General features: G+C 41.1%; 2 protein-coding genes across 2 annotated transcripts; both read left to right on the forward strand.

Moving 5' to 3' along the window:
- The first annotated feature begins 1,020 nt into the window (after positions 1-1,020).
- LOC127790583 (mitochondrial import inner membrane translocase subunit PAM16 like 2-like) lies at positions 1,021-19,070 on the forward strand. Its single transcript, XM_052320153.1, has 5 exons — positions 1,021-1,233; positions 16,340-16,444; positions 16,848-16,935; positions 18,568-18,701; positions 18,809-19,070. The coding sequence occupies exons 2-5, from the start codon at positions 16,442-16,444 to the stop codon at positions 18,938-18,940; spliced, it is 357 nt and encodes a 118-aa protein (XP_052176113.1). The 5' UTR covers positions 1,021-1,233; positions 16,340-16,441; the 3' UTR covers positions 18,941-19,070.
- On the forward strand, positions 4,931-5,963 carry LOC127790980 (uncharacterized). Its single transcript, XM_052320718.1, has 2 exons — positions 4,931-5,335; positions 5,577-5,963. Exons 1-2 carry the CDS (start codon positions 4,931-4,933, stop codon positions 5,961-5,963), a joined length of 792 nt encoding a protein of 263 aa, XP_052176678.1.
- Positions 19,071-25,686: the final 6,616 nt, after the last annotated feature.

The following is a 25,686-nucleotide window of genomic DNA, read 5'->3' on the forward strand; positions in this document are numbered from 1 at the left end:
ACTTTGGCTGTGCATCGAATTTCGTGTGCACTTCGATGGGGTCGCGAGCTAAGCCTACAGTTGAGGCTGTGGACTGAGGCACAACTGTGGGCCGTAGTAATGGACCGTGGGCTGTGGCTTCATGGCCGCGAGCCTGGCATGGTTACGGGCTGTTTATTTGGCCACGATGTTTGAGGTTGATTTGTGTTGTGACAATACTGCATACCTAAGGAGAAGAGTAATTCTTTTTAATTGATTATTTCACAAGCTCTTCTTCCTTTGGGTGTTCTTCCAAAAGTATTTTCTGTAAAAATTTTGACTGAGTGAACCTTCGTGTTCAATACGTTTCAATTAAATAAATTCAGCAACAAAAATTCTACATATTATATATAGGTAACGTGCCGAATATATATGTTAATTTACATATAAAATATATTTTACAAATATAATATCATAAATATATTATTTTATAATTAAATAATATATATTACATATATATATATAATAATTAAAATCTTTTTCAAAAAATACCCACACTCTCTCTAAAAAAAAACTAATAATAATAGTTTTCATTTGATAATATAAAAATACTACTTGTATTTTATGAGTAATACAAGTAAAACACAAGATCTCTGGCCACCGACTCTCTCGTTGATTCGTCAACTGCTGTTGCATTTTTTCTCTCCCTTTTTCGTCGTTGTCCCGACTCAGATCTCGTTGCCATCGTTAAAAAATTCAGCTAAAACTCGTTTTATACTTTTTAGTGTAATAATAAGCATATTAATTTGAATATTTAAAAAATATATAAGTATAATATTTTTAATAAAAATATAAAATAATTTATCTACTATATCCGAATAATTGGACGAATTACTAACAGGGTTCCACCGCCTCTTCTTTAACTTAACCTATTTATATATATATATATATATTATTAAATAATTGACATTCATTACAATTGGTAATTTTGCTTATTAGAAATTAATTAATTAATTACAATTATACAGAAATATCAAAATCGCACACAAGTTCCTGCGTGCGAGGTGCGTTGTCTTTGTTTCGTCGCCTCTCTCTCTCTCTCCCCGAAATTATAGAGAGAGAAGCTCCAATTCCAAAACCCCAAAGCTGGCTGCCTCCTTTCCATCTCTCCAGTTGCCATCTCTGAAGGAGACGAGTGCACTTCCATTTGATTTGAGGAGCTATTCGCAGTACCTACCGTCTCCCAGATCTGGTCTTCGCGCCCAACTCCAACAGGTTCGATCCCGTCTTTCTTCTTTTAGATCTGGATTCGTCTAATTCCCCAATCTTCTTGATCGGTCGGTTGTTCTAGATCCGTGTCTGATTGGCTTTCGTCTTTCCGAATCTCAATTTATTAGTTAAAGCCCGGGATTTAGCAAAAGTAGGGCTCGCGATGCCATATGCTTGATCTGAATTCGCAGTTTTATTAATGGGGCGATTATCAACATTTGCTTTTTATAACCGTGTCTAAACATTAGTGGGGATTGCGTTCTTTCGTTTCTCGAGGAGTTTTATGCCTGATATATTCACATGAGATGAGCGTCAATTTTGTCAGATATAATATTTTCTTGTTCTGATTGTTTTTACCTTTCTCTAGTTACTGATTGCGGCTGGCAGGTGTTCCTTGTGATTTGGGAAGCCCTTCAATAAAGTCCATTGAAATACTCTCCCATGGTCCCCCTGGAAATATTCAAAGGCTGTAGTAGCCCTGGTTTGGCTACATTCTCGGACGTGCACCTCCTGCAAGTATTACAGCTCAATACAAAGTCCATGACGTACCTTTTCATTCCTGGCCATTGGAATAATTGTTTGACCTTGTGATAGGTGTTCTCAATACCCGAATGTCCCCCTATAGGAGAAGCATGCAGTGCTTCTATTATTTTCCTCCTCAACTCTTCATCCTCCCCTATCACCAACTTCCCTTGATACCGAATTAAGCCATTGCTTAGAGTGTAACCCGGCCTTGATGTTGGGTTTACCACCAGCTGCTGGAGAAGCTCCTTGGTCCTACCAATTGCTTCATAACTGTCAACCACCTCTTGGCACCAATCGGGGATGGTGGTTGTGATTGCAGCCATACTTCCTTCCTCAAAACACCTAGATAGAGCATCGACTGCTAGGTTTTCCTTTCCCTTCCTGTATTGGATTACATAATCCAATCCCATTAGCTTTGTCATTCCCTTCTGTTGCAATTGTGTGTGCAACTTCTGCTGCGGCAAGAATTTCAAACTCTCGTGGTCTGTTTTAATTATAAATCTTCCTCATTCCAAATAGTGATGCCATTTATCCGGTGCCATCAACACCGCCAACAACTCATTTTCATAAATACTTAGCCCGAGGTGCCTAGGCGATAGGGCTTGGCTTAGGAATGCTAATGGTCTACCCTCCTGAACCAGCGCTACCCCAATACCATTAGCATTTGCATCTGTCTCAAGAACAAAAGGCTTGCTGAAGTCTGGTAGGCCTAGGGTTGACACCTCACTCATGGCTTGTTTAAGCTCACAGAAAGCCTCTTCTGCCTTAGAATCCCATTGAAATCCGTCTTTCTTCAATAGATTAGTGAGGGGTTCGCTAATGAGACACCATATCCTTTTACAAATCGGCGGTAGTAGCCGATTAGTCCCAAGAACCCTCTCTATCCCTTGACTTGACATTATGAGGTCTGGGCCAAGCAATCATTGTTGCCACCTTGTTAGGGTCTGTACTTACCCCTGCTTTTGATATAATATGCCCTAGATATTCAACTTGCTTCTGTGCAAAGGCACATTTCGACTCATTAACATACAATTTATTGATTCTAAGGACCTCAAGGGTAGTTTTTGTCACAACCCCAAGGAACCCAAGGATATATTAGTAATACATGTCATGTGTTTTCCTTATTAGTTGCATTTTCTGTTGTTGTTATTGTTGTTAGCATCTTCAATTGTAAGCCTATAAATAGGCTTGAGTAGTTAGAGGAAGTTAGCTTAATGAATGATTTGAATTCTCTTATTTTCCCTCTCTCAATTCTCCTAGTTCTCTCTCCCATCTTTCTCTCTTCTTCCTCAATTCTCTGTCCATTTTATTCTTTCCCTCCCCTTCTGCCCTATCTTCCTTTAATTCTTATCAAATTCCTTCCTAGACCCAAGGCAAATCCTAGGGTCATAACATTTGGTATCAGAGCCATCTTTTCTCTGCAATTCTCTCTATTAAGTAATATCACAGTTGCCTATGGACACATTTGATTTTGGAACTTGATTCCGACGCACGGAGGTTAATTCTTGGCTAAGAGTCAAGAGATCTCGGTGACTCTTGATGGTCGATCAAAGTTGCGGAACTTTGCGACCTCTCCTGCTCCTGAATCAGGTTCGACATTGAAGCGGAACGGATTCGTAGGCGTCGATTCAGGGAGCTAAGCTCAAGGCAACTCATAGGCTACTGGTTTATCAAATCCGACTATGATAGGTGGTATCAGGTTGATTCTCAATTGATGCAAGTGATTCCGGCAATGTTTATCAACTGATCTAACGAAGTAGAGATAAGTGAACTCGGGTGAACTCCAACAATTGTTGGACGACGATTGGGTGAAGCAAACGATGATTAGTTGCTGGTATCAGGATTCAACGAAATTGAGAATAGGCGCTCGAAATTGGAAGGCGATCGTGATTCACTTCGATTCGACGAGTAGTGAAGGCACGATTGAAGCAGAGCCTTTGGCGATTCAAGAATTCAAGAGAATTCCAAGTAGAGGTCGGTGATTGGGTGAGACTGGAGCGATCCTTGAATCACTTTGATTCCGGCAAACTCGCTGCATGTGGTTGAGGCGAGCAGGCAGGCGCGGTCATGAACGGAAATTCAAATCTAGGTTCCTGCATGTGATAGGGTGAAGCAAGAGATTTCGGTTGATTTCGGCGGATTCCAATTGAGGCAGAATTTGTTAGCAAAACTTGAAGTCACTAAAGAGGCGAAATAGGTTTACCGGAACCAATTCTGGTTGCCAAGGGGATCCTTAAAAGCTAATCAAGAAGCTGTGATAGGGTGAGATGGAAGTTGATAGTAGGCTAACTTGAAGGTCAAACAAACTCGATTAGATTTTGGAAATTGATTTGGAGGCTGTCACGCAGGCAGCTACTCGAATAGATTTTTTAATTTTTGCTTCTTAATGTAATTCCCTCCAGTTGTAGCAGTAGGCCATAGCAGGAGCAGTAGGTTGTTAGAATATTCTGTTACACGGTTAAGGGAGAGGGCCCACTGTCAGGGAATGATTTCCCGAACGCCCTTATATAGGATCCCTCTATGCAGTGTAACGATATGAAAAAGACAATCAAGAATATTCTCTTCTAGTCTCTTTCCTTCTCTCTCTCTCTCTCGTCTACTCTCCCTCACTTTCTTTTCTTCTCCTTTGCAATCCTCTCGGAATTGCGGTAAACCCAGCTATCGTCCAGCGGGGTTGTGACATATTGGTATCAGAGCACTGTTTTGATCGAGTGGGTGAGAAGGTCTAGCGATGGTTGAGGGAACGCGTATGAAGAACTTTGAAACACAGTTGCAGCAAACTGGGGTGATCATGGCGGAATGAAAAAGTAAGATGGAGGAATTGGAGTTGGGAACGACTCGGAATCAGGAGGCTATCCTTGCACTGGATCGTCGAGTGGAGAGCGCCATGGATGGAATGGAAAGGAGGTTGGACGAGTCCATTACACGGGTACGGGAGGAACTAGCTACATAAATGCAGCAATACATGGCCATGTTAGGCTGACAACAACCGATAAGGCTAGCACCTGAATTCCCTTCGAGAGAAGGGATAGACCCTATTCCCCAAAGGGATAGAGCTGGTCGGGAGTTGGAAATACATGAGGAGGAGCTTACCTAGGGTGGCCGAGAAGAAGGAATACTGGGAAGAGGGCCAGTAGGCCTGGTGAACCATCATCCACAAGGGTTCCCTCTCCCTAAGATGGACATTCCAGTGTTCGAAGGGGTTAATCCACGATGGTGGATAAGGAAATGCGAAAGGCTGTTCGAATGGCATAACATTCCAGAGCTGCAGAAGGTGTCGTTGGCAGCAGCCTACTTCAACAAAGAGGTTGATGCTTGGTATCAAGGAGTCATACGGCTAAGGAGAAACCCGACATGGGGGGAGTTCACAGAGGCTCTATGTGGAAGGTTTGGAGAAGGAAGTATGGCTGACATTGTGGAAGAGTTCAACAAGCTTAAACAGTCAGGAAGTGTAGAGATGTACCAGAAACGCTTCGAGGAGCTGAGGTCTTACATGATCCAATACAACCCCTACCTCACCGAAGCCTATTTCGTATCAAGTTACTTAAGTGGCCTCAATGATGAATTAAGGCCAATGGTTAAGGTGCTCAGGCCCCAGACGATAGCTCAGGCATCGGAAGATGCTCGACTATAGGAGTTGGCAATAGAGGCCTTGTTAAAGTGGCAGAGGCAGCAGACAAGGGGAATGGTGACAGGGACCCAAAATGGGGTAGGGAGGCATTTTAACCGAGAAGCAAGCAAGTGGACCTGTGGGGTAAGAGGAGTTGTGGGTCAAAGCGTAGCACCCCCTGGAGATCCGTTGAGGGAGCAAAGAAGAATGGCAGGACTATGCTTTCGATGTGGGGACAAGTACCACCCGGCAACCTTGCAAGAGGCAGATTCTGCTGTTAGAAGGGAATGAAAGAGGTGACCAGGAGGTGGAGGAAGAGATAGATGGGGATGACGGGGGCATGGAAGACAATGGAGAAATATCCATTCATGCCTTGAAGGGGGTGGCCAATAACAAAATTATCAAAGTAGAAGGCCAGGCCAAGGGAAGTACTCTAATGATTCTGATCGACAGTGGGAGTACCCACAGTTTTATTGATGAGCACACAGCAAGAAGGCTAAATTGCCAGCTAACAGGAACGCCACCCCTACGCGTGACAGTGGCCAATGGACAGAAGGTGTTGAGTACTTCGGCCTGCAATGGGTTTTTGTGGGAAATATAAGGAGAGAAATTTGTAACCGATTTAAGACTGCTGCAGTTGGGAGGTTGCGATATGGTCTTGGGGGTGGATTGGATGAAAGGAGTAAGCTCAATTAGCTTTGATTTTAACCGCATGGAAGTGTCTTTTGAGAAGGAGGGCAAGAGAATGGCAATCAAGAGCGAGAAAGAAGTTGGGGTGTGCAAGCTGATGTCTGGAAAGGTTTTGAAGAGAGTCATGAAGGGGAAGTGGGTTCAATGGGCACAACTCTTTTCAATAGTGGCCATAGAGGACGCACCCGAGAAACAAGGAGAGCTGGGGCAGTATTACTTAACAGTCAGCAATCGGGAGGAGTCCCCTGACCATGTAACACACTTGGCTTTACTTGATGAATTATTGGTGAAGTATGAGGACCTCTTTGTAGAACCAAGATCCCTACCCGCTAACTAGCTGTTTAACCACTCTATCACCCTCAAGCCAAACACCGAACCAGTTAATATCCGAGCCTACCGATACCCCCCTATCCAAAAGAATGAGATTGAGAGGATGGTTAGGGATATGCTCCAACAATCCATTATCAAACCAAGCCAAAGCCCCTTTGCTTCCCTTGTTTTGTTAGTGAAAAAGGATGGAACATGGCAATTTTGTGTAGACTACCGCCACTTGAATTCTATCACAATCAAGGATAAATTTTCCATACCGTTAGTGGAAGATCTTTTAGACGAACTCCACAATGCCAAGTTCTTTTCCAAGCTTGATTTACGTTTGGGTTATCATCAAATTAGGATGAAACCCGAGGATACTCCTAAGACTGCATTCAAAACCCACCATGGCCACTTTGAATTTTTGGTAATACCATTTGGGCTTACCAACGCCCCAGCCACCTTTCAATCACTCATGAACCGCATCTTCGAGACCCACTTGCGGAAATTCATCTTAGTTTTTTTTGATGACATCCTTACTTATAGTCCCACCTTCGAACAACACCTATTGCACTTGCAAATCACCCTAGACATCCTTCGGTCCCACCAATTATTCATCAAGAAATCCAAATGTGAGTTTGGTCAGGGGCAGGTGGAGTATTTGGGACACCTAATCTCTAAAGGAAAGGTGAGCACTCATCCTAGGAAGATCGAAGGTATGGTGGCTTGGCCGAGGCCCACAACTGTGAGGGCCCTAAGGGGATTTCTTGGGTTAACAGGCTATTACAGGCGGTTTGTTAAGAACTATGGGGTCATCAGCCGACCATTGACGGAGCTGCTAAAAAAGGGAGAGTTTCATTGGGGTCCCAAGGCAGAAACAACATTCAATGAGGTGAAGGAGGCAATGAGCAAGGTGCCTAAGTTGAAGCTGCCAGATTTTGAGAAGCCTTCCACCCTAGAGACCGATGCATGTGGCACTGGCATTGGGGCAGTGCTAGCACAGGAAGGAAGACCAATTGCCTTCCTAAGCCAAGTGTTAGGTCCCTGACATTCTAGGTTAAGCATCTATGAGAAGGAATTTCTGGCAGTCCTAATGGCCGTGGATCGATGGAGACATTACTTGGAAGGGGGGCGGTTCATCATCAAAACAGACCATGAAAGTCTGAAATACCTCTTGCAGCAAAGACTTCAAACGCAGCTGCAGTGCAAGGGAATGGCTAAGCTCATGGGGCTGGATTACACGATACAGTACAGAAAAGGGAAAGAAAACATAGCTACGGATGCCCTATCCCGGTGCCACGAAGAAGGAAGCCTTGTAGTAGTCACCATAGTGACTCCACAGTGGTACGAGGAAGTAATCAATAGCTATGGGAACGACCCAAGGATCACGGCCTTGCTAGAGAAACTGACTGTGAAGCAGGAAGAGGTGGAGGGATATACTCTGAAAGGAGGAATGCTGAGGTATTAGGGACGAATAGTGATCGGGAACCAGGCTGAGCTAAAAAGGAAGATCATGCAAGCCTTGCATGAGTCACCTTTGGGAGGCCATTCCGGCGAACAGAATACGTATGTAAGGGTTAAAGGATATTCTATTGGCCAAGAATGAAGACGGAGGTAAAGGAGTTTGTGAAGAGTTGTGATGTTTGCAAAAGGTGCAAAATGGAGCGGGTACCTTACCCCGGGCTGCTGCAACCCCTCCCCATTCCGAATCAAGCTTGGTCAAGTGTGTCGATGGATTTCATGGATGGCTTACCCAGATCAGAGGGGAAAGACAGTGTCCTGGTGGTGGTGGATAGGTTCACGAAATTCGCCAACATCATCGGGTTATCCCATCCTTACACGGCTCAGGAGGTGGCGAGAGCCTTCTTGGATCGTGTGATCCAGCTGCACGGGGTCCCTCAGAATATAGTATCCGTTAGGGATAGCATGTTCACCAACCTATTTTGGCAGGAATTGATGAAATCTCTAGGAACGAACCTAAGGTTGTCCATGGCCTACCACCCCCAAACGGACGGCCAAACCGAGAGGGTGAATCAAAGCCTCGAGACTTATCTAAGGTGCATATGCCTATTACGACCCAAGGAATGGCATAGGTGGTTGTCCCTGGCGCAGTGGTGGTATAACACCACCCGACACTCAGCTATTAGGACAACCCCCTTTGAAGCTCTATTCGGTTACAAACCCCCCGTGCTATCGGCAATAGGAGGAGGATCAGACGCAGCCACAGTAGAAGAATACTTACAGAAAAAGAGAGAAGTGACACGGCAAATAAAACAAGAGCTGGCTCCGCTCAGCACCGTATGAAGCAGTATGCGGACAGGAGGAGGACGGAAAGGGAGTTTGAGGTCGGGGATGAAGTGTATCTAAGATTGAAACAGCCACACCTGAGATCATTGACACAAGGGAAAGCTACTAAGCTCAGTCCCAGGTATTTCTGGCCTTTCCCTATAACTAACAAGGTAGGGAAGGTGGCGTATCGATTGCAATTATCGTCCGACACCCACATCCATCCCGTATTTCATGTTTCGCTATTGAAGAGGTCAATTGGGGGTCAGCCAGCAAATGCCACGCTACCACCTTTGCCTAAGGAGAGTGAGCAAGCGGTAGAACTAGAAGCCATACTCGGAAGACGAGTGATCCAGCAAGGAGGAGTGCCCTTAATCCAAGTCTTGGTCAAATGGCAAGGGAGCACTAAGGAAGGAAACACTTGGGAATACCTACTTGAATTGCTTCAGAAATTCCCTCGCGCGGTTAGCCTAATCAATCTTCCTTGAGGACAAGGAAGCACTTAAGAGGGGAGCAGTGTCATGCAGGCAACTACTCAGATAGATTTTTTAATTTTTGCCTTTTAATGTAATTCCCTCCAGCTGTAGTAGTACGCCATAGCAGGAGCAGTAGGTTGTTAGAATATTCTGTTACACGGTTAAGGGAGAAGGCCCACTATCAGGGAATGATTTCCCAAACGCTCTTATATAGGATCCCTCTATGCAGTGTAACGATATGAAAAAGACAAACAAGAATATTCTCTTCCAGTCTCTTTCCTTCTCTCTCTCTCTCTCTCTCGTCTACTCTCCCTCACATTCTTTTCTTCTCCTTTCAATCCTCTCGGAATTGCGGTAAACCCAGCTATCGTCTAGCGGGGTTGTGACAGAGGCTGTTTAGCAGCAGCTAAAAAGCTGATTCAAATGTAGGCTACTGCTAAGGCAATGTCTGAAGCAGATTAAGGTTGCTGAATTGGAAGCAACAATTGCATTGGCTTGGGTTGTTGAATTTTAGTACTAGAATAAATTTTCGAAGAGATCCTTAGAAGCCGAGCAAGAGGTTGTTACAACAGTGAATTTTCAAGGAATTGATGGAAGATTGATTTGCGACGCTGTTGATCATTCTAAAAAGAGGAACTATCGGCCTTAAAAGTAGCTAAAGTGGAGTTTTCTGGTGTACTTGGAAGCTCACATGGTCACTCAAGCATGACAAATAGAGGTGGAATTGGTATTGTTGGAAGCCCTGGATTTAGTAGCAACAATAATAGAGTTGGTGGTTCTATTCCTAGCATTCTACCAACTGCTGCAGCGAGGGGTAACTGTAGTGCTGTTCCAGGACTTGGAGTGTCTCCAATTTTGGGAAATGTTGGTCCTCAAATAACTAGTTCAATGGGAAACATGGTAGGTGGGGGAAGCATCGGGAGAAGCATGAGTTCTGGTGGAGGATTATTTATGCCTAGTCTTGCTTCTCGCCTAAATTTAGCTACCAACAGTGGCTCTGGAAATTTAAGTGTTCAAGGCCCTAACAGACTAATTAGTGGTGTATTTGAACAAGTTTCTCCGCAGGTGATTTCTATGTTAGGAAACTCCTTGTCATGACCCAAGGAATAATAGAAGGGCATCATTGTAATAGGGTTGCAATGGTTTGTTAGGATATTTTTACAAGTTAGAAGCACATTGGTGCTGTTAGAAATTAGTTAAGCAACTAGCTACTATGCTTATAAAAAGACCCATTGTAAGAGGAGATGATAGGCTTGAATTGATTAAATGAATTTCTAATTCTCTCTCTACAATTCTCTACAATCTCCTTCTCATTTTCTCTCTACTTCTCTCTCTCATTTCTCTCAAATGTTCTATTCTTGATTCTATTCATTAGTTCCTTCCGATTGTCATTCCAATCCTAAGCTAAACCCTAGGTTCATGACAAATGGTATTAGAGCATCGTTCCTTGGCAGTTTTCTTTGTTGATTAAATTCCGACGATGCTATCCGATGCAGTTGAATCTTGGAATTTGATTCCAACGCACGGAATAGTGACTCTTGGCTAAGAGTGTTGGTAACTCTGTTCGGAATTGAAGACGAACGGTTCCAAAGGTAATTCTCGCGATCTCAATAGCATATTAGGACTGGTAGAGCAAGACGACTAGGGGCGGAACCAATTAAGCGATGCTTTTAGGGATTCGTATGAGTTCAAGAGCTCCGACAATTTTCGTAGGCCTCGGTGGTGTTGGGCGAGTGCGAACAGTGAATCCAACCTAATCCTATAGGGTGATAAAGGCGAATTAGTGAAGCTAGTGTAGAGGAGACTTGTAGAGACTGGAGGAACAGGTCAATGATTTTGGCCGTGAATTTCGACAAGCTAGGCGAACTTGGAAGGCGAAGCAAGAGGTGATGCTTGGCTATGAATTGCAGTAATTCTTGGCTGAAGTGGAAGGGCAAAGCAATTTCAACAGATTTGGTAGCCAATTATATCACAAGAAGTTGTGCATCATTCCAGCGAATTCAAGTAACAGGTTAGAGGTGATGCGAACATAGGAACGTTCGCTGTGGGTGACTGGTGGCGAGCCGATCATTTCTCCGTTGGAACTCAGGCGGCCTTCGGCAATTGATGCAAATTAGGAAGTTGACGACGAGAAGCAAGTTCCTACGCCATTGTTAAACATCAGCGAGTTGCTAGTCCAAAGGCGTTTCAGAGAAGTGATTGGGTGAGACGAGCACAAGCAAGCAAGTCCGATCCCAAACGGTGAGAAACAATTCTGGGGGAGGTGAGTGCGAATTCAATTAGGTGCATTGCTAATGCTGTCGCTTTGATCGGTTGGGGATTCCGACTCAGAAGGTAAACTGTAGTGGAAGTTTCGAGGTAATTGGAGTCCGTCAGAGGGTGAAGAGTGAGACGAATTTGAAAGGTGAACTCGAAGAGTGCGGGGGGGTCCTCCAACCATTAGTCGGTGATTGGGTAAGAAGGTTGAATTGAGGTAGAGCTGATTTGATTAATTGAGGTCCATCACCGATTTAGTTAATCGGAATTGAATCGGATTTGGAGGCAAAGTAGATCCAGATCTCAGGGCTTTTGTGAGGTAAATTTGGAGGCCGAATCGATTCAATCAAGTCCGGAAGTATTTGCATAGCATAATTCAATCAAGTCCGGAAGCATTTGCGTAGCAGAAACGTTGGATTTCGAAGTATAAGATTTGTGAAAAAATCAGCCATGGAAAGCAATGCATGCATGAGGCAATTGGAGCCTCAATGACAGCAAAAGGAGGCTGCAATTTCAGCGGAAAACAATAAGAAACAGGAGAAGGGGATCAACCAATTGGACAAGGGAACAAGAAGTGTGGTACATGAATCAAGCAAGGAATTCGGCCGGATGCTACACGAACAATTGTAGGAGTTTGCGATGATACTTACGAAGAAGTATCATTATAGCTTCCTTGCTGAATTCTTTGAGGATTATCATAGAAGTTTTAACAAAGAAGCAGCCGAAGGAGAAAGCAAGAAGTCGAGAAGCGGATTCACTACCTATTTCCAATGTGGAGTGGAAGAAGTATACCGGTTCCAGCAAAATTATCAAGGAGGAATGCAACATTAGTGATGATATTGGTGGTGAATGGCATTATTCAAAGGGAATCTGTGATGAACAGATTAATAGGGCAATAAAGGCGAAAGGAGAATTAAAGGAACACACCGATTCCTTTGAAAAAGAAGTTCTCGATGGTGATGTTTTTGGGATTCTGCAACAAGATCAGTCCAACTTTAAGGAAGAAGGAGAAGAGGCAGAAGAGGAGGTGGAAGAAGAGAGTGAGGAAATGGAATTGGAGGATGGCACTCAATCAATTGACAACCTCTCAAGCACTCTTACTAGTGCTGAGACACTTGGCCAGGTGTCAATCATTAAGAAATCATTGGCTGGAATTGAAGTTGCAGCAACTCCTAATGCTAATGTTCACAAACAGCCTTGGTATGAGTATCCAAGGCAAGTATACAGTCCTCCATTGCTGCGTTTTGAGGATGTTGTTGATATTTCTGCAACGAAGCATGGTTGTGAGTTGAAAGGGAAGACAATAACTGCAACTAAGGATGAAGGTCTACCATTCTTACTTGTATTGGATGGTAAAGAACTACTAATGGAGGTAACGGACACGGATAGTCTTTATGTTGGACTCCAAATTTTAGCTACTAAGTATGTCTGTCCAGAATTTGCTGATCATGTCCATAGATTGGAGATCAAGTTTGATCGGGCAGCTATTGTAGAAGGTGGGTGTATTGGATTTGAACACTATCAGGTTGCTTCCATTGAAGTTCTAGGCTAAAGTATACCTGGGAAGGATCTTAGAAACCTAAGAACGAAGAAGAGGCCTAAAAGACTCAAGCAAGAAAGAAGAATGAAATGGATTGAGAAAGCGAGTATTGGATGAAAAGCAATGAATAGTTGCTACAAGTTCTTGGGAACAAGAATTCTCTCAAGGAGGGGGAAATTGTCATGACCCAAGGAATAATAGAAGGGCATCATTGTAATAGGGTTGCAATGGTTTATTAGGATATTTTTACAAGTTGTTAGAAGCACATGGGTGCTGTTAGGATGCTGTTAGAAATTAGTTAAGCCACTAGCTACTATGCTTATAAAAAAGCCCATTGTAAGAGGAGATGATAGGCTTGAATTGATTAAATGAATTTCTAGTTCTTTCTCTACAATTCTCTACAATCTCCCTCTCATTTTGTCTCTACTTCTCTCCCTCCCTCATTTCTCTCTACATTCTTTCCCCATTTTTGTCCATTTCTTCCTCTCAAATGTTCTGTTCTTGATTCTATTCATCAGCTCCTTCCGATTGTCATTCCAATCTTAGGCTAAACCCTAGGTTCATGACACTCCTATCCAACTGCTGGTCGGCCATTATCTCAGAGCCATGTCCAGCTAACTAGCCATTCCAGTTTTGCTAGAGGGTCTCAAGGACAATTGGGTTCACTTCGTAAACAAGGCCTTGGAGTTAGTCCCATGGTTCAGCAAAACCAAGAGTTCAGCATCCAGAATGAAGATTTTCTGGCTTTACCGGGATTCAAAAGGGGCAATGCTGATTATGCCATGGACTTGTACCATAAAGAATAGCTTCATGATAATAGTATGTCTATGATGCAGTCTCAGCATTTCTCTATGGGGAGATCTGTTGGATTCAACTCAAGAGGAATTGAGGAAATTGGGGAAAGTGCTATGCAATCGTGGGAGAAAAGTTGCGATAACTTCAAGCAAACACTGGATCGAATGGACGAATTGCTGCTTTGGCTTGCTAGGATGTATTGGGTCAGTATTTCGATTGAAATGGAGGTTAATCGGACTGAGTTTGTGGATGATCGAGGTGACTAGTTGGAGAGAAGTTAATGACTGAAGCGATTGACGAATTTCACAAACTTAAACAAGTTAGATCGGTGAGGGAGTATCGGGATAGGTTTGAAGAATTAAGGTCTTTGGTGTTGACCTTGCAACATGCCTTAACGGAGAGGTACTTTGTCTCCAATTTTATTAGAGGTTTGAAGAACGAATTGAGATCATTGGTTAAGATGATGATGCCTACAACTATGAAACAGGCCGTTGAGAAAGCAAGGCATCAAGAACGCACCTTGGAAGCCATATTTAGAAAGAATGAGCTGCAGCCTAACAGATCTACTGAGAGCAGCCAACAGATTGAAGGAGCCTTTATGACTGAAAATTAGGTCGAACACGAATCTGAGGAAAACTTGGAGTTGGACCAGCCAATTGTAACAAAAAAATCCAGCAAGGAGGAAAGAAGGAGCAAGGATGTCGGTGGGAATCACAGTTTATATGTGCATGAAGTAAGAGATACTCCAATGAAGGAGACCTCTACTGAAGATGAGGAAGGAGCAGATGCTGGGAAGACGGTGGAGGAATTTGTTGTCGAGGAAAACGAGACTTTTGCTGTTGTGCTTGTTCAAATTTCCGTTGGAGAGCAACTGCATCAATTCTGGTTTTGGCTTGCAGAGCAGTGTGAATCCCTCTCTACTATTGGAGATGACATGGTGGAAGGTATGACAGATCAATTGGAATTAATTCTGATAGCCACAGGAAAGGGGTGGATGGCCAAACCAGGTGTTGCAACAAATCCTAGTATTGTTGTTTTTAGAGAAAAAGATGTGGAAAGGCAAAAGAAAAGGAGAATACGAGATAAGCACAACAAAAGGCGAAGAAGAAATTAGATTGTTAAGGTTGGAATTGGCTAAGGAATAGGATCAACAGCTGTCAATTCTTGAGGACATGAATTGTTTGAAGTGGTGGGGATTGTCACGACCCTAAGGAACCCAAGGATATATTAGTAATATATGTCATGTGTTTTCCTTATTAGTTGCATTAGTTACATTTTCTGTTGTTGTTGTTGTTAGCATCTTCAATTGTAAGCCTATAAATAGGCTTGAGTAGTTAGTGGAAGTTAGCTTAATGAATGATTTGAATTCTCTTATTTTTCCTCTCTCAATTCTCCTAGTTCTCTCTCCCGTCTTTCTCTCTTCTTCCTCAACTCTCTGTTTGTTCTGTTCATTCCCTCCCTTTCTACCCTATCTTCTTTTAATTCTTACCAAATTCCTTCCTAGACCCTAGGCAAATCTTAGGGTCGTAACAGTTTTTAGGTGGTCTAAGTGCTGGGCAAAAGTAGGGTTGTAGATTAAGATGTCATCAAAAAATACCATTATCAATTTGCATAAATAGGGTTCAAAAATTTGGTTCATCAATGCCTTAAAGGTTGTTGGAGCATTGGTGAGGTCAAAGGGCATTACTATGTATTCATAATGCCCTTGGTGGGTTTTGAAGGCTGTCTTAGGAATGTCTTCAGGCCTCATCCTAATTTGATGACAACTTGATCTTAGGTCGAGTTTGGTGAAAATAGAAGCATTTTTCAATTCATCAAGCAAATCTTCCACAATGGGTATGGAAAATTTATCTTTGATGGTCATGGCATTGAGTTGGCGATAATCAACACAAAATCGCCATGAATCATCTTTCTTTTTGTCAAACAACAGGGGTGATGTAAATGGGCTATGGCTTGGTTGGATGATAGACTTTTGTAACATATCCTTAATGAGCTTTTCAATTTCAGTTTTTTGTCTAGGTGGGTAACAGTAAGATCTTAAATTAACAAGCTCTGTATTTGGTTTAAGGTTAATGGTGTGATCATATGGTCTTTTGGGTGGTAGGGAATCTGGTTCGAAAAAGAGGTCCCCAAATTCAATCAAAAGTATGTTAAGAGAGTTGATTTCTTGTACCTTCCATGGTCCGTGTGAGCTGCTATTGATACTTATATGTGATATATTGCATGCGGCACTTGTTAATACTACATGATAGTATATTCTGTGTATTAAGTGGAGTAATAGTTAAAACCTTGTGTTGCTAACTACAATAAAACTGAGCCGTGTGAGAAGTTCTGCCATCCACGTTTAAATTACTTGTTGGCGTCAGAGGTTTTGCCATCCATGTTTAAATCCCTTGTTGGCATGGGAAATTAAACCATCCATGTTTAAGTTACTGGAATATATGAATTATGGTTCTAAATTGTTTACTCCTAAATATGCATGTTTATTCGTCATCTCTTATAATGTTATAATTACTACTTGGCATGATTGTTTATCTTGGATGCCTTGATCCTACATTTTCCCCCATTATAATGCTCGTTACCCCTTATTAAGCGAGTGGTAGGCTTACCCCTTTAATATTTTAGATTTGTAGGTTGGCATCAATTTTGACGTTAAGGATTGTGGTAATCGATTCTATTACGTTTACCTTAGTCACCCTTCGGGCTACAGCATATACACCTCACCTCATGGTAAGTTTATGTTTCTTTCTTATGTGAATTAGTAAATTTTGAATGTTGTAAGTATATGATGAATTTTGGCCCGGCGGGCGCTTCAAATTTCAGTTTAAAGGTAATGGAGTTGTTTTGTAATTCAGTTGAGATGTTCAAATGTCGAAAGGTTATATATATTGTAAGGCTTACTATTCCCTATTGGAGTCTATGGCTTCTTAGGGGGTAGTGTCAGTCACGGCCTCCGAACCTGGGGCGCAACAAATTATGACCCGTTTATTCATATTGGTAATTGCTTTATGATCTCTTTACTAGGACAACAGCCACATTTACGCATAAAATAATGTGAATATATCCTGGATATTTTTATGGATATGATCATGTTACGCAAACTACATAACTGATCCAAAAATTTGTTTTACAGGCTGCAAAGATTCTTGCAAATTTCATTGTAATGGGCTCTGGGATTTTGGCCAGAGCTTTTGTTCAAGCATACCGTCAAGCACTTGCAAGTAAGTTTATTGATCTAATTATGTTTTCAAGATGCTATATGTAACACCACAGACCCTCACTTCAAAGTGCCAACTAAAGGTGACTTTTGGGTTATGGGGACCAAATAATATACCCAAGTCCTTACCAATTCGAGATTGAGTCGTGATACAGTGCCTCCTTTTAACTCCTGGCATCCTTGCTAGGCCAAGAATCCCATATCTCAATCCGACCTAAATTAGTCTCAAAAACACTTTATTGCCCTGCACCAACGCAGTACTGGGCCTGGGTTGGCTTAGATATCACTTGTAACATCATAGGTCCACACCTAAAAGTTCTAGATGAAGTTGACTTTTGTGTTCCTGAGACTAAATAGCATTTCCAAGGCCCCTCAAGTAGACTACCAACGAGGAATTGGGTTTGTGACACTATCTGTTGGCAACATGGTTTTTTATTTGGCAGCCATGACAGAGGAGTGGTGAATTGGCCATGGGCTGAACAATGTGAATGATGTGCTTTTATAGTTGTAGCCCATGTATATATATATATATATATATGTATGTATGTATGAATAACTAGATGAAGGCAGGTGCTTCCTATGATCCCTGCATTTGGAGTTAAAACTCATTGTGATCTGGGTGTGTTATAATTTTGTGAAAACACTGTTTAGGGGGAAAAATTCATTATTGCACCACAGAAAAGTTACCCTAAACAGGATAAGATCTTGTTATCTGGCCTATTGTTACAGCCCTGATATTAACTATCCCTTGTATGCATCCTTTTTTTCTTTCAATTTTGCTTATTGTGACTAAACCCCTCAGAACGAGTTAAAAAAGGAACCTTATTTATAACATTTGTTCTTTGTCTTTTTAGTCCTATCATTTCTGGATTCTTTGCTTTGAGTCATGAAGAAAGTTGTAACGAGATGATTCACCTTTGTGCGGGTTGTCCAGAATATGCACATGCATTTTCAAATATTGAAAATTCATTAGTTTCACCATTATCACTTGGAAATTTCTGAGTTTTCCTATTCAAGTAACTGTCTCCTTCTCTGTTTGTCCTAATGGCTCCATTTAAGTGGACATTTTCAATACATCTTTTCATAAGCAATTTATATGGCCACCGACACCTCTTTGTTTTACCTGCAAACTGGAGCTACCTCTGCCAACAGCTGTGTCATTAATCATTTCCTGAACTTTTCATGTCTTTGAGTGCCGTTTATATTTTTCATGATTGTCAGTCATGAAATAGATCTCTCAAATAGCTGCATACCTCGTTTTCTGTTTTGTATCTGTCCCCGTTGTGCATCAGCTATAATTGAGATTAAAAGCATCTTTCAGGCTATTGCTGAACAAGTTACCTTTGTATAGAAGATTGTAAAAAGCCCACATGTTTGGGTGTAAACTCCCAATTCCGTTAATTCCAATCTATAACCGTACAGCTAATCCTTTTGCAGTAGTAGCATCTCACGTCGTTGTAGCCTACTGTCCTTTTGCTTTGATCTGCTGGCCTGAGTTCATCTGTTGAAGTTCTACATACAAATTGAGTTATGGTCATTTGGGTACATGTATCTTGGAGCCTTTATTTGAGTGAAAAAGTCACGGGCATCAAGTATATATTTTATGCTACTAAATAATTCCGTCGTCCAATTTCAGATGCCTCAAAAACTGGCGTTGCTCAGGAGACAATACGGAATGCTACGCACAGAGCAAGCAAAATCATGACACAGCAAGAAGCAAGGCAGATTCTTGGCGTAACTGAGCAGTCCACATGGGAGGAGATTGCGCAGGCAAAAGTCTCTGATGCTGCTGTATTTTGGTGTTTTCTTTGGGTCTTTGATCGTCTTACTCCTATAACTAAATGATTTACCAGCCCCTTTTTCTCCAACCTGTGCAGAAGTACGATAATCTATTTGAAAAGAATGCTAAGAATGGGAGCTTTTACTTGCAATCCAAAGTACACAGGGCCAAGGAGTGTTTGGAACCTTTATATCAACCCAAAGACCGGACGACGACTCTTGCTGGTTGAGAACGCATATGTTATGGGATCATCTTTTTTTGTGCATTACTGGCACCTTGGAATTTTGTATAGCTAACAAAAATTCTACTGATGGATGATGAACTCATTAATGAATGCCGAGTGTCTGGAATTTCTTTTATCCTCCTCTTCACCATCCTTTAAATTTTGTCATGATTGGTGTGGCTATATCTTACGTTAATGGCTAGCATGAAATTTGAAACATGTTCCAATTAAGAATAATAAGCACTTCTTTGTGGCAAATGCTTGGACTTTTATTGCCACATTCTAATTGAATATATGTAATTTAGTTCACAGAATCTAAACATAATTGTAACTAGCAGGATAATTATTCTTTTTTTTTTTGGGGTAAATTACCCCCATGGTTTGCACGAATGTGGTACGTTTTGTGTTGTGACAACCATTCCCAGTCTAAGAAGCAGGTGCGCTTAGGTGGTGTTTTGTGTTAAAATTATGTAGATTATTGTGTTTCTCAAACAATTCTTGATGTGAACATTTTTCTTATTATTTTTGTTATTTTTCAAAACTGGACATTTGTGCAAAACCTATTTGTACATCACTTCAGCAAACTATAACTACATTACAACTCTCCCATCACTGCACTCGGATCACATAACTCGTTCACACCCTTCATTAGGTGACCTCCACATCACCCCAATAAGAATCTCGTGACCTTAGGTGTCATCCTCAACCCCAAGCATTACAATGAGGGTCTATTCACCTCTCATCTCTCGACCTTAAGCGTTCCACCAGATCCCAAGCGTCACCACGAGAGTTTTATTAACCTCTCATCCATCAATCATATGAACAGTCTTTTGGCCCTTTTCAACATGGACTTTTAATTCCTATGGCTTCCGCACACGTATCAACACATGCCCAACTCCTTCATTCTCAATTGGGATTTCCCTAAATCCTAGCTCGACCCGCTAGGGACTTTCCATCTACCATACACCTAACCTTCCTTAAGATAGACCTCAATTCATCTCGAAACCAACTAGAGTCCACTCATACCCTAGACACATCCCCTTCAAGATTGCCATAACGATACGATTACATCGCACCACTCTAGCATGCATTCATCACACACCCAACTTCCCTCGGAGTCCTTCCGGATGCTACTTACGTCATGCTTACCCTGGCTATGACATGCATATGCATTACATGCACACTCCCTTCCTGGAGCTCGTCACATAACCCATTGACGACTCTTTTCTTTGAGCCTCGAGCTAACTTTCACTTTAGCTCACTTGTTCTTAAGCACACAACCCTTATCGCACCACCTCTAAGAGAACAACTCCTCTTCCTCAAACAGGCTTGGCAAATCCCCGACATAGGGACGCTTCACTAATCCCTTCTTGGATTAGTTATGCCTCAGGCTCTCCTTGCCCTTTCATGACTCTTGTCATGACTCGGCTTCATGTCCCCCACACAAGCCTCGACACCTCAATCTCTAGAATTCTCATCCTTAGAATGCTTAATATCCCTAAAATTCCCATATACGGGTATCTTGACACCAACACCCACACCTAGGTTTCGGTTCTTCTTTGCCTCGACCTGTATATTACTTATGGGTATATCATCTCAACCCATGATATTTTTTGATTCCTAAAATAGGAATATCCAAGCATACCCTTCAAACCATCACAAACCTCAATGCTTCGACCCAAACCCTAGGGTCCTCGGACCATATGTCCTTACTTTCGAGGCCATCGAATCAACCTTACATCAAAATCTCAAAATTTCAAACCAACCGTTCTCGATCCCAACTCAGCAACTAGGACATTCCGACTCACATCTAACCAAGCCAAACATTCTTAACTCCTAACTCTGACAATTGCTCACATCAATCACTTAACCGACCATACATGACACCCCAACACGCTAGCCTTCCCCACTCACATAGCTAGCTATGCTCTGATACAAACTGTAACGACTCGCTCCCACTTACAGGCGCTATCAGTGAATAAATGACCGGATTACTCACACGACAAACCAACAACTGAAGGGTTGGACTATGTTTCAAAAGGAAACGCCCTAGGTGGGCACTAGGATTCGTCCTTCCCTTCGCTCCATTCGAGAAATCGGTCCCAAAACATAAAAAGAAACATAGTGGATGGGACCTGAAACCTGAGTGAGCTTCACCTTTCTTCAGCTTGTCACTTAATAAGCCAAATGTGACCTAGGCACAAAACTACCACATCAAATATCTTCTGAGTACTGGGGATTTATGAGAAATACCTCTTTGATCCTTACCTAATCCTAAAACTTGGCTCCACCAAACAAGCCACTATCAACCAGAAGTCTACATAATCATATACTACCTTATACCGATTACAACAAATTGGATACCATCCAGCGCCCACAACATACACATTCACCCGCAAGGATATATATATATATATTCCACCACATGAATATATACAAGAGATAATACAATTTACAATGCGGGCAACAACGTTAGTTGTCACTTCAACCTCTCGATATAATCCCTACTTACATTTGGACTCGCAACATCTACAACACAAGGTAAAACCTCATGAGTCATAAAGACTCAGTAAAAATGCAAATAAATGTAAACAAGATAATATATGCGATGCAATGACAAGTAAATATGCATGAATGACGAGGTATCATTTCCCTTTTAACCTACTTGTTTGAGGCACTTACCTCCCATATTACCCCTAGCATGCATCTAGTCTATCCTATAGCCATAGGACTCCGCTAGACCACCTATAGAACATGCACAACTAGTATTACAAACAACATATATTGAACCATATTACCAAACATTCGCAAGGCCTCCATCCTTGGGGTCGTCTCTTACCTACCTTGAAGCCTCATCTTTGTCTTGGAACAAACTCCAGCCTGAACTCTGAACTCTTCTAGAATCACCGCCTCCTCGGTCGACCCTAGAGGCAATCACAAAACCCAACAACAAAATTAAACCAGGATCTATGTTTTTACTATTCACCACAAAGAACCACTCATCAACCACTTCCAACAACTCCAACTGAGGGTCTAATCTAACCAACAATTCACATTACATCATCTCATATAATGCAAATAACTAGAAAGAATGAATTATTTTACCTCATGAAATTTTGGAGGAGAAAACCGACCAAACGCCCACACTGGCGTCGCCTCATGGGACGCAACCTTGCACTCACAACCTCATTTTCGAGCTTCTGGCACGCTCCTCGAGCCCTAAATTAATTTTTAGAATTTTCTCTAATTTTCTGAAATTTTTCCCCTATTTTCTCCATTTTTCAAAAATTCTTTTCTTTTTCTTTATTTCCTTTTCTTTTCTTATTTTCTTCTCCTTCTCCATTGTTCATCATCTTCTTCATCGCGCCTGCCTCCTAAGTGCGCGCCAGCAGCCCCGACCACCAGCCACCGCCACCTTTCAGCTCCGCTTCTCACCATTGCACAATCGCCATCGTCGGTCGTCACCACCGTAGCCTCCTCGCGTAACCAGTCGGTACGCTGCACCTCTAGCGTCTCCTCCTACCGTGGCTGCTTCAGCCATGGCCGACCTCTATCGCCGCGACCACCATTGGCTGCCTCGCGCGCTACCCAGCACTACTCTGCTCCGTCGTCGGCCTTCCTCGCTGCCATCGACCGCCGGCCAATCCAGCCCCCCGCGCTGTCTTAGCCACCATCGCGAGTGCTGCTCGTCTCTGTTGCGCTTTGCCAAGCTTCCATCGCTGCTAGCCATGGCCGCTGGTTGCTGCTCAATGGCTGACCACCATCCACCATCTCCCTCTCTCAATCTCACTTTTCTCTCACGATCTCTCTCACTCTTCTCTGCTTCACGGCCATTCTCTTAAATGAGAGAACATAATTTCGGATCCAATGCTGCTAGGTCCCAAGCCATAATTATATATATAATTATTACACATTAAATCCTCAAAATCCCATTAATATCACTTAAGAAAATTATAATTACACTTGGACCCTCTAAGGGTTTAATTTAAATACCATCAAGCCACATACATTCTTAATTTATCAAAAATTAATTACCGGTTCTTACTCGATAAAGGTCGATTTCGTCCTTGCGCCTACACGGGACCTTCATTCCACCCGAAAATACTTCAGGGTTGCCTCACTCGCAAAACCGGACAACCTGGCCACTCAAAAGGGGGGTGAATTGAGTGATTAAAAACTTATTCAACCGAATTCTTTCCTTTTAAAAACTCTTGAGCTTTTCTTATACAAGGAAAATACTTGTTATAAATATATATGTTGTTTGAGAGTGATAACAATATAAATACACAAACAACAATAATCAACACAAGAATATATAGTGGTTCGGTGTCTCCAGCACCTACTCCACTCTTTCAAGGTCAACTCGACACTTGAGGTTCCATTAAAACTACACCTAAGTTTCCCAACAAGTTCACCTAGGAAACTTTTACACAACACCGATATTTTCCCCTTAGCTTACCCCGAAAACTAATACAACAAATACACCTAGACTACTTGGGCTCTGGGAGGCCACTCACAATCCACAATTAATACAAATAAAAAATCCTATGTCCAACAAATTTGGACTAATATGGATATGAATACAATGAAACTATACAAGGAAAATGAATAAATATAATGATACAATTTTTACCACACTTGGAGAGAATATCTCATTTGCCTTGGATTCCAAATATTAGACTTTAAGCTTGAGCCTTGGATTGCTTGAAATGGATGCTTAAGAGTTTGGGTGTGCTTTAGGATGATGGATCTTGATAGAGCATTAGCCTTCTCCAAAAATCCCTTCTTGATATATATAGTGGAATTTTCAACGAATCTGTAACGGCTAAAAAAAATTCGACTGTTGGACCCGATGAGTCGACTTCTCTAATGTTAGAGTCGACTCTTCGACTTTGTATAACATGCTCTCGGCTAGGTCGACTCTACCTTTGCAAGAGTCAACTTCAACTTAAGGGAAATTGACTTCATTGAACCAAGAGTCGACTTCTGAGACCAGATTTTACAAAAAATAAATTTTATACATATAGCAATTGTTTTGAAGACATAATCCATATAGCATGTATACATTACAAGTAAATGTCATCATTTTCTTTAATTTATATTTTACCTTTTATTTACTTTAATACATAAATGTAAATAAGAAAGTACCCTTTATTTGGATTCAATAAAAATATCTAAAAAATCAAAATCCAAAATAATAAGAAAGTAAATTTTTAGTTTTAGTACAAATTCAAGATTTATCAATTTTACCACCTCCAAAATACATACATTCTATTTCTTGAAAAATTCATTAAAAATCATTTTAACAATAATGAATATTAGCTATCGAAATACCGGGAAATCGTTTTTCAAAATGAAAACATTTTCTTATATGTCTCCTTATAATGCACTAATATTCCAAACTTAGAGAAATAACATTTCTTGATTTATTTTGATACACAAAATACTATAATATAAGACATAAAAATCTATTAGGGATTTTAAATATACCAAAAATAATTTTACTAAAATTATATTTTATCAAACATCAAAATACACAATAGGTTGATTAGAGTAATTTGGCTCAACACTATTGTCGTTCCTTCTTACGTTGTCGGGGCCCGCCAGTCGTTCCTTCTAAGTAACCCCCCATCTCTCTCTCTCTCTCTCTCTCTCTCTTCATGCGTTTATGTTTGTGTTCACTCTCACCAATTTTACATCTCTCTCTCTATTCATGCATTTGTGTATGTGTCCACTCTCACCCTTTTTTACTTGTTGGTCACACTCACCTATTTTACATGTTGGTCAATCACTCAATGATTTTAATGTTCACAGCCATCTCAACAATTTTGATGTTCACAGCCATCTCAATCACTCAAGCATAAATGATATTTTAATGTTTCTTAATATGTATAGAACTGATTTTTCAATTTTAAATTCAAATAATTTTATAACCATATATTTCTAGTGTAAATTTAAATGTAATTTTATTACTATAGTATTCGGATTTCTATAGATCATATAAGATCAAATGACATTACCTTACATACAAAGCGTAGGTGTCACAATTATTGTTTTATAACCATGTATGTCTAGTGTAAATAATTTTATAACCATGTATGCCAATGATTATTGTTTGTGTTTGTATCATCCTTGAACTATTTTTTATAATTTTTTATATTAAAAATTATATTTATAAAAAAGAAAAAAAATCCTTATATTTTTTAAATTTACACTTTACCTTGTGTTTCCATTTCCTACTTTTTTGAAAAAATGTCATTTCTCCATTTCTATTTTGTATCGAAAATATTTCTTGTTTCCATTTTCGTGCAACCCAGTTGTTGGGAAGGTAAAAAAAAAGTTGACTAACCCCTAACATATGATAAAGGGTAAATAAACCTACATGCTTTTTTGATCCTTCGTATCCTATAAAAATAGTTGAAAGACTTTAGGGTAGGTGCCACCCCTCTCTGGTGGCACAAGATTAGGGGCATTCAAAAAAACTGACAAATTGCGAAAACCGACCGAACCAAACTACACCGTGCGATTTTTTGAGGGGACGGTCCGACACGGTTTGAAAATTTCTCAAACCGTGCAGTTTGCGGTTTGAGGATTTTTCATTTTGGTTTGAACCGAACCGCTCGAGAAAATAAAAAAATTATAAAATAATTTATTTTGAAACAATAAATTATTTATATAATTGTTTATAATAACAATTTATTTTAAAAATTATGAAACAATATGTTTATTTTTTAAACAGATTGTTTATATAT

This window comes from Diospyros lotus, chromosome 14, assembly GCF_014633365.1.
Source record: "Diospyros lotus cultivar Yz01 chromosome 14, ASM1463336v1, whole genome shotgun sequence".
Classification (NCBI taxonomy): Eukaryota; Viridiplantae; Streptophyta; class Magnoliopsida; order Ericales; family Ebenaceae; genus Diospyros; species Diospyros lotus.

Excerpts from the sequence above, each read along its gene's own strand:
- LOC127790980 (XM_052320718.1), top strand. The coding sequence starts at position 4,931 with ATGGACATTCCAGTGTTCGAAGGGGTTAATCCACGATGGTGGATAAGG. Across the intron at positions 5,336-5,576 it reads AATTAAGGCCAATGGTTAAG|GACTATGCTTTCGATGTGGG; the intron begins GTGCTCAGGCCC and ends GAAGAATGGCAG.
- LOC127790583 (XM_052320153.1), top strand. Across the intron at positions 16,936-18,567 it reads ATACCGTCAAGCACTTGCAA|ATGCCTCAAAAACTGGCGTT; the intron begins GTAAGTTTATTG and ends GTCCAATTTCAG. Across the intron at positions 18,702-18,808 it reads CATGGGAGGAGATTGCGCAG|AAGTACGATAATCTATTTGA; the intron begins GCAAAAGTCTCT and ends CAACCTGTGCAG.